General features: G+C 34.7%; 1 protein-coding gene across 1 annotated transcript; it reads left to right on the top strand.

The window, feature by feature from the left end:
* Positions 1-206: 206 nt before the first annotated feature.
* Positions 207-9556, top strand: LOC130811561 (serine hydroxymethyltransferase 2, mitochondrial). Its single transcript, XM_057677892.1, has 15 exons — positions 207-439; positions 543-593; positions 759-845; positions 1627-1748; positions 1867-1943; positions 4808-4932; positions 5284-5376; positions 5884-5976; positions 6093-6290; positions 6624-6728; positions 6834-6899; positions 7011-7088; positions 8027-8138; positions 8224-8334; positions 9087-9556. The coding sequence occupies exons 1-15, from the start codon at positions 362-364 to the stop codon at positions 9233-9235; spliced, it is 1545 nt and encodes a 514-aa protein (XP_057533875.1). The 5' UTR covers positions 207-361; the 3' UTR covers positions 9236-9556.
* The last annotated feature ends 4 nt before the right edge of the window (positions 9557-9560 follow it).

Genomic DNA, 9560 nt, shown 5'->3' with positions numbered 1-9560 from the left:
CCTTTGGAGAAAACAATTTTTTTTTTTCTAGCTTTTTAATTTCTTTGAAATTTGATCTCAATTTTAGTAAAATCTTTTAAAAATAACTTAAGGGTAGGAAATTTAAAAACTAAAGGCGATGTGATCAGAAAAACAACAAAGCACGGTAAGATTTTTAGTTTTAATTTTCTATAATTTTTTACAAAATACAACAGGGGCAAACTTTTATTATTAGTGTAACGAAAAGCAGATCCCACAACAACAACCGCACCTGCGCACCAACCCACTGAAAGCAACAAAGTGCCTGATCGCTGACATAAAACACTGCACCTCCGCCCCCTTTTCGAATAAAGAGAGGAGCGAGAACATTAATCTCCGTGCAATGGCGATGTCAATGGCGCTTCGCAGGCTCTCCTCTTCTTACGCTCGTCCTCTCTTCAATGGCGGTTCCTATTACATGGTTCTTATTTCTTTTCAACTTTCATCTATATTACAAAATTCTTTATTATTAGTTTTGCCTGATCGTTCGTTTATTTACCTTCGTTCTATTTTTCAATTTTCAGTCTACTTTGTCAAATGATGCTGTTTCAGAAACCAATCGACATCGTGTCAATGTTAGTCATATTATTTTCTTTGTCTATTTTCACGTAGTTCAAGCAATTGGCATCGACATCGTAGTTATGTGATCAATCATAGCATTTAGGATTTGATGATTCGTGTTCATGGTGATTGTATTTCTTTGTATTTTGAAGTCTTTTTTTGTTTGCGTGTTTGTATAGTGGATAAAACAACTGAATGAGCCGCTTGAAGTTATTGATCCTGAGATTGCGGACATCATTGAGCTCGAAAAAGCTCGGCAATGGAAGGTATGTCAACTAATTACTACGGTTATTAGTGTTGTATTATGCTTGTAACGAAAAGTTTATGAATGATGGTGGGATTATTGCTTTGTTCATTGTAGCTAGTTAAGTACTACTTAAGCTCATTGGATTTAGGACATTATTCTGAAAGAACAGGATTGTGGTTCATTTCTATGTTAAATAGGTGACTAGCTAGTATCTTGGAACAAATTAGGCTTATTCACAGACAAAACAACTAGCTAGCCTCGTATATTTGACAAGTGCAAGTCAATACTATGGATTATATGCTATGTGGATTACCAATAAAATTGCAATTTTTATTTAATTTTATCCCACTTTGCACCATTTTCTATTTTTCAGGCTTTAGTCTCTTTATGCACTTATCCACCCATCACTTTCATACACTTGTACTTTGTCTCGTTCTCAACTACAAATTAATGTTGCAACCAAAAAAAGTTGCAATTTTATAGGGATTGAGGTAGTAGTAATTTTGCATATGCCATATATGTACATTTACTACCTTTTTGAGGTGGCTATGCCTACGAATGGTGGTGATGTTATGTCATTTTAAAGCACATTAAAATACAGCATATTCTATAAACAAAATAGGTATGTTAATTTTTCGGGAAAGTACATTTCCATGGATGTTAATCCCCTACATCTTTTGGCAAACTTACACAAGCTCATTAGAGAATTCAATTTGTTTGATTTTTGAGTTTTGACAATACAAGGGCCTGTTTGTTTTTTGTCTCACATTGGAAGCTTATGGGTTGTGTATACTTTATAGGGGCTTGAGCTCATACCATCCGAGAATTTCACTTCTGTTTCTGTAATGCAAGCTGTTGGGTCTGTTATGACCAACAAATACAGTGAAGGATATCCAGGGGCTAGATATTATGGAGGAAACGAGTATGATAAAGCTCCATCCTTATCTGTCTTTTTTGCAGATTCTTCTATGTGATTATGATATAGTAGTATTTTTGTTTAGTTTTGTCTCTCAGGAGTCATGGTGGTAACTATATTTCAGGTACATTGATATGGCTGAGTCATTGTGTCAGAAACGGGCACTGGAAGCATTTGGGTTAGATCCTGCAAACTGGGGAGGTGAGCAGTTGACCACATTATTTCAAGCACTTTTAAAAAAGTTGTACAATAAACATTATGCATTACTTCTGTTTTGGATGTTTGATAAGTTGGAAATTTTTAAGAGAAAATGATGGAAGGGATGCATGACAACACTTTCTTTGTGTACTATGCATTTTAAGGAAACTATGTTCTTTAGAGTAAATCTTGTTTGCTTTCTATCAGCCTTATTAAGAGCGAAATTGTTTTGCAAATTTCTTTCCAACCAAAGAATATGGGAATATATTGGATTCTACAACACCAACCACCAAAAGATGGTTTCTACTTTCTAAGCACCTAATTTGTATTACACCAACTAGTATACCTAGCTTTGCTTTTTACATATATTCATAACTCACACAATTTTGATAGAAATTGGAATTTCTTTAAAATTTAAATCAATTTGAGAATACTTCCCACTAAATTTTAGCTTCTTACTAAAAACTAGGAAAAATTACCTAGAATAATTCATTATTTTTCTGATTTCCCAACAATAATCCCAATTTAATTGCATGGTTCCCAAGGACTAGCAAAATCAAAATATCGAAATTCTCAGGTCATCTCAATGGGCTTAGAAGCCACACTTTTCTCTGGATCTTCATAGCGTACTTCTAGATATTTACTCAGAGGAAAGTCTTTTCGTAATGGATGACCCTTGAAACCATAATCTGTTAATATACGATGTAGATTCGATTATTGATGGAAGAAACATTAAACATATCCCAAACTTCTCGTTCCCATCGGCCGACTGATGAAAATAGACCGACTACCAAAGATATTTGTGCTACTTCGTTTGCACTGGTTTGTACGCTAATGCGCGAATTATACCGAGTACTCAGTAAATTATATGCATAAATAATCTGAATTTTAAGGGTGTTTGCTACGAGTGAACTTGGGTTACCAGTAATCTCAATACCATGTTATTTTGCAAAAAACTTAACTTAAATTGAAAAAAACCAATAAAATAAAAAAAAACCCTAAACACCCTCCTCTTCACGCCGCTACTACCAATAGCACACAACAACCCCCATCGTGGCCCCAAACCCAACAACCCCCTTTCCAAGATAGTCCCGCGCCACTCCCTTCTCAACTTAGTGTAGTTTAGTCAATATCCCCACCATGGCCACCTCCCTACCCTTTTCCAGGCACCCTCACCTCTGCTCTGCCCTAACAAACAACCACCCTTGGTGAATTTCCCCTCCAAGTTATCCCAACGAACGACCTGTTAAAGTGATGATGATAATGAATTGGTGTTGTTTTTGGTTGAAGATGAAGAGTAGAGAGAAAATCATGGTGATTGGTGGCAGTAGGGAACGACAGGGGTGGTGGTGGGTTCAAGGTAGGGTGTGTTGTTGGTCGCAAGGGGCCATATATGTCAGCAACCAGGGGGCTGGGGAAGGGTGTCAGCAGCGCGGGAAGGGGGTTGGGTGGTGGTGGGTTCAAGTATGGGTAATTTAGGTTTTTTATGTTCTCTTAATTTTATATTTTATTTTATTTTATTTTATTTTATTTTTTGTTTGAATTATTTATAATAGTAGGTTATTTTACCTGTTTGGATGTTAGAGACAAACACTTCCCAAAGTTCCCAAAGTTTGGACTTTGGATTAATTATGGTTAATCAAAAGTTGAGATTATTGCATGGAAATCATAAAGGTTGGATTATTCTGGCAGTTTTTTCATTTTTATATACTTCAAAATGATAATTTTATTTTTGTTTCGAATTATATTTTTCACCCTTGTTAATATTGAAAACAACTAAGCAGTTCTAACAAAATTATAAGTATACAAACAATAAATGTAATAGTACCTGAGATTCCTTAGGAAAATGCAACACTATTTCTAGTTAAGCTAGAAATAGCTCACCACACAACATTGCCAAAGCCTTACTCCCAATTGTATGGGGTCAATTACATAAACCGATACAAATCAGAATTAGAAGTCCATAGTAAAAATAATTATTTGGCCCTATTTAATTTTAATATACAACCATGGTTGCTTTATTACATTTTGAGCTTATCGTTCCACACAATCCCGTTACAATCTTATTCTAACATGTTAGCCATTCTAATATTTTTTTCATATGTATTTGATTCTGATAGATCTACTATATGCTTAAATTTGAAAACAAGTTTTGAAAACATGAATTACAGTGATAAAATGACTATTTCTCAAGTTAACAAAATCACATTGTGATGTACGCAAAACGAGTTGTATTGCAAGGTGCTATATCTGTTACCACAATTGCGATGACCAACGATTTTCTTCTATTTCTAGAATTAACAAAATCAATCATCAAAAAAAGTAAAAGCGTGTTAGGAATAACTTCCCTTAATACACTAGGACAACAAAGAAAAAATCCAACTAGCTTAGTCTAATTAAGTTATGTCCAACTTCATGCACACGTTCTACATCCAACTCCATGGACAGGTATGCTTCTTTATCGCATGGCTACTTAGGGTCTTCACGTATGCACTTCTTTATGCATGGTCTTACTGTACTAAAAGAAAGATGAAACCTTAATCTACCTCGTGCTACTTCTCTGCCCCTTTCTCACCTTAACCCTAAAAAGAGACTTATCTATTATAATTTTGTACTAAAATGATTGTCAAGTACTACGGTCTTTCACTTTCAAGGTCTTGTACAGAATGTAATGCTTTTTGAGCATAATTTGTCCATGATTTCATTACAATCTTCCAGTTTTCATTGTCTCACTCTCAACTCTCATGTATATGAATTACTTAGAATGAATCTATATTCTTTCCGTGCCAATTAAATTTTACTTTGAACAGATTATTTTTTTATCTGGCTTTATCTTGAACATGCAATTTTTCACATCATTTTTGCAGTCAATGTTCAGTCTTTATCTGGTTCACCAGCCAACTTCCAAGCTTATACTGCACTTTTGAAGCCCCACGAGAGAATCATGGCACTTGATCTACCTCATGGTGGGCATCTTTCACACGGTTATCAGGTGCTGTTTGTGTTTTGTTACCATACCATCTTTTTGGTTGATCTCTTTTGAGTTTTGTATAAATTTTTGAGGGATCAAGACCAATCATCGTATCATTTGGTACAATTTCAACATATTTCATATGGTGCAATTTCAACATATTTCATTTTTTTCATTGTTGTAATTACATATGGTTGACATATTTGCTACCCCTCGGTGATGGAGCTTCACAAAATGGCTCCAAACTTCTGATTGGTTTACTAATAAATTCTTTTCAAGATCCCAAAAAGGAATTTTTCAGTGAGTTACTGAATAGCTTTGCTCATGCCCATGTAGAAATATAGGCTCAATCTCTCTTTTATGTACTTGCAGACTGACACCAAGAAGATATCAGCTGTATCCATATTTTTTGAAACCATGCCTTATAGACTGGATGAGAATACTGGCTATATTGATTATGACCAGGTACTCCCCCTTTGACCTTTGTATGTCATAATGTTTTTACTGGAACATATTTTTCTGCTTTTGGCCAGTTTTTGACACTTGCTAGTGGATTGATGGGGGATTGATAAGATTGTTTTGGAGTGTAGATGTCACTTTGATATGGTTGCTTAATAGTTTTTACTCAATAGAAAATGTTTCATTGATGCTCAATTTTTTTTTTACTGAAACCTTGAAATCTTTTTGATAAAGTGCTTGTTATATGTTTCTTGATAGAATGTGGCATCATTTTATACTATAAATGAATAAGTTCCCATGGGGCATGTGTGAGGTTTTCTTGTGTAATGTTGCCATGTAGTATACCTCCTTTTTAAGTGAAGATCCTTTTATGACACTTTTGGAGTGTAAAAGAGAATGTTATTCATGTAAACACCATACACCTGCAAGGTCGATGGCAAACCATGCATGACATTCTCTCTTCCTTTCACATGGGTATTTTGATACGCTCACTTTCTCTTCCTTTTTGTACAGCTAGAAAAGAGTGCTGCCCTTTTTAGGCCAAAATTAATAGTTGCTGGTGCAAGTGCTTATGCACGTTTATATGATTATGCTCGTATAAGAAAGGTGCGTTTCCTTGGTTCATGCACGTGTATTCTATTGTTTTTTCCCTCCTCTATGGTTTGAGAGTTGATATATCTTGGAAGAAATAATATGATATTTCATTCCGATTGATCCAATAGGTTTGTAACAAGCAAAAAGCTATTTTGTTAGCTGATATGGCGCACATCAGTGGGTTGGTTGCTGCAGGTGTCATTCCATCTCCTTTTGAGTATGCAGATATAGTGACAACTACAACACACAAGTCCCTCCGAGGGCCACGAGGAGCAATGATATTTTTCAGGAAGGGTGTAAAGGAGATAAACAAGAAAGGAGAGGAGGTGCGTTTTTCTTCTCCGATGAATCATGAAAGTAATCTGTATAATTCATACATTTTCAAGTGTTGATGCATCCTTGTTCATTAATGGTTCAATAAATTCGAGTTACAACAAATATATGCAATTTTTTAGCTGTAGTAAAATTTGTTTCTGTAATACATAGCACCTTTCAGTTTAGGGCTTGAAGCTTAGTTTTGATTACGTATTCATTTAGAGCCAAACTTCCCGGATGAGAAGTATTTGCCAGCAAGCCTAATGCTTCTGTTAATATGAACACTGGTGCAAGGCTTCATCTACATTATGTATGAATTCTGAGTAGCTGAGTTTTTGTTGCAGGTAAAGTATGATTTTGAAGACAAAATCAATCAGGCCGTCTTTCCAGGACTTCAGGGTGGACCACACAATCATACTATTTCTGGTTTAGCTGTTGCATTGAAACAGGTTTTTCTTGAATTTCACATGTGAACTTATTCTAATAGAAATGCGATTTTTATGTAATGTATGTTAATCAGCTTAATTTATTCTCTTTATATGTTGAATATTTAGGCAATGACTCCAGAGTACAAAGCCTATCAAGAGCAGGTGCTCAGTAACTGCTCCACATTTGCCCAGGTGTTATTTCTTAACAATAATGTTTAAAGGCCCAGAGTAATTTCTTTTATGTTTAGTATTTGTATGATATTCCCTGATGAGGCTTATTGTCCCATAATATTGATTCTATAGAAACTGGCTGAGAAAGGGTATGCCCTGGTTTCTGGTGGGACTGATAATCATCTAGTCTTGGTGAATCTGAGAGACAAGGTAAATGTTACACTTTGTTTTCTCTTTAATAGTTGTGGATGCATGTTTACAGGGTTCTACATATTATGGGCATATGGTGCATGGTTGTGTACCCATGTTTTGTATTTACATGATGTCGAGTTGGTGTGGATTATTCGTAAAACCTCTAAACTTATATATGAATTATGTCCTTCAAGCACAAAACTATAGATTACTACCTAAGTTCCGACCACCTTATTTTGAATAATGGCATTTTTGCTGGCCCTTTTTCCAAAAAAATCAGGTTTATTTGCATCCCTCTGTAACTTCCATTTTGCCAGTATTATGCTTAAATTTGTCATGATGTTTTGAAGAGTATTATTATTTGGTTGCATGGGCAAAGCTAAGAATTTAGACTATGGGGGACAATAGCCAATACTTTAGAGAAACAATTATAATCGACTGACCGATACGCTAACAAAAATGTTGCAAAAACAAGTTAAAATGTAACCTTTATTCTTTTTAGATTAAATTTATAATTTAGGGCTTGAAAAATTGAAAGGATGTGAAAATGCCAATAAACATTGTGTGAGAGTCTTGGAAGACAAGAAGTTAGATTTTAAAAAATATTACAAGATTAAAACAATTTAGCTTGCAACTTGAAGCTTAGACATAAGTTTCATTTATACTATGACCAAAAACATTAGTTGATTTTGTGATATTTAATCATGTATATTATATCATATCATATAATAGTAAGGAGGTCGGGTTAAAACTACAATAAGCCATAGTTGCTGAGGGGGTTTGGGGTCCATGTTTGGTTATGAAATTCCTATCTAGCTAACTCAAGGTGGTAGAAATTTTGGACTTGATAGTTTTGGGGAAAAGAAGCATGATACCAAGTATTACTCGGTGTAAAATAGAGTACCAATTCAATCTGTTCTTTTCTTTTCTTTTCTGTTTTTCCTCAATATGGAAAGGGCATTGATGGATCGCGAGTTGAAAAAGTTTTGGAAGCAGTTCATATTGCAGCTAACAAAAATACAGTTCCTGGTGATGTATCAGCTATGATTCCGGGAGGCATCCGTATGGGTAGGCCATTGTAACCCCTACTACTACCTTTTGCAGAGATTATGTATCCACAATCTTTGTGTAACTCTCTCTTTTATTTTTTTAGGAACCCCTGCTCTAACATCTAGGGGGTTTATGGAAGAGGATTTTGCAAAGGTGGCTGAATTCTTTGATGCTGCTGTGAAGTTGGCATTAAAGATAAAAGCTGATACTACAGGTTTGTTGCCTTCTCTTGGTTTAAGAAATTTATTTGCCCATGTATCTGCATTAAGCTAGAACAAATAGTTGTTGTAAACTAATGGTACCATTGGTCGTTGATTAAATGGTGGTAATGAGGATAAGCTTTATACTTTAATTGTTATTTTTCATAATGATTTAAATCTTAAACATGAGTTTTTTCTTCAAAATTTTTCATTACCATCTAATAACACCTTCTCAAATGGTAGTATATCAATATAATTTGTTTAAAATAAGTGATTAGAGTAGCACAAGAATGATTGTGAACTTTATCAAATAATTCAAAGCTAAATTAGATTAAGTATTCATCATAATACCATTTAATACCAATAACTCTAACAGCCCGTTTGGTAGGTGGTAATAAACGGTGGTAATGGAAATGAAAAATTAGTGTAACTTTGGTTGAAAAATCTCTTGGCTTCCTTGATGGACATGCTTGTCCAACTTCAATCATCTCATTTTCTTCATAAAATTCATTTCAAGGTACTAACATTGGAAGATGTGGTATTAGGTGGTAATGAAAATTTGTAAACATAAAAACATTTTTGTGATCAAAGTTTCATTACCATGGAATGACATATAACTTTTCATGAAATTTTACACTATAAATCATTCCCATTACCACCATTTAGTACCACTAACCAAATGGGCCGTAAGAGTCCTTTCACAAAGGGAGACTAGGAGCGAAAAATGCATGTTTGAGTGCTAACTCATTTGGAACTTGTTTAAAAGGGACAAAGCTGAAGGATTTTGTGGCGACCATGCATTCAATTGACAAGTTTCAGTCCGATATCTCAAAGCTGTGTGAAGAAGTTGAGGATTATGCAAAACAATTCCCCACAATTGGTTTTGAGAAAGAGACGATGAAATACAAGGACTGAGACATTGATTATGAATGAAGTCTAAGAATATTGGTTGGCTCAACATTCAGCTTCTCTATGGTAGAGTATTAGCAGGATATCAAGGTTGAAGACTAGCAAATGCTAGATGGAAAGAAGACATGAGTACAAAGTTTGATTTGTATCAGCCTATCAGGCATAATTGATATCCATATGTATTCATGACAGTTACATAGTTGTTTGTTGCCCACATTGCTATTTGTTTACTCTCCAGGTTAAGTTGCCGCATTTCATGCTCAAATCTTAATCATTAAGAGATTTACCATTTACAATTGATTCCAATGAAGTTTTATATTCACCGTACTGT

Source organism: Amaranthus tricolor, chromosome 4 (assembly GCF_026212465.1).
Source record: "Amaranthus tricolor cultivar Red isolate AtriRed21 chromosome 4, ASM2621246v1, whole genome shotgun sequence".
Classification (NCBI taxonomy): Eukaryota; Viridiplantae; Streptophyta; class Magnoliopsida; order Caryophyllales; family Amaranthaceae; genus Amaranthus; species Amaranthus tricolor.
Note: the sequence above shows the minus strand (reverse complement) of the source record. Positions and strands in the feature narration are given on the sequence as shown.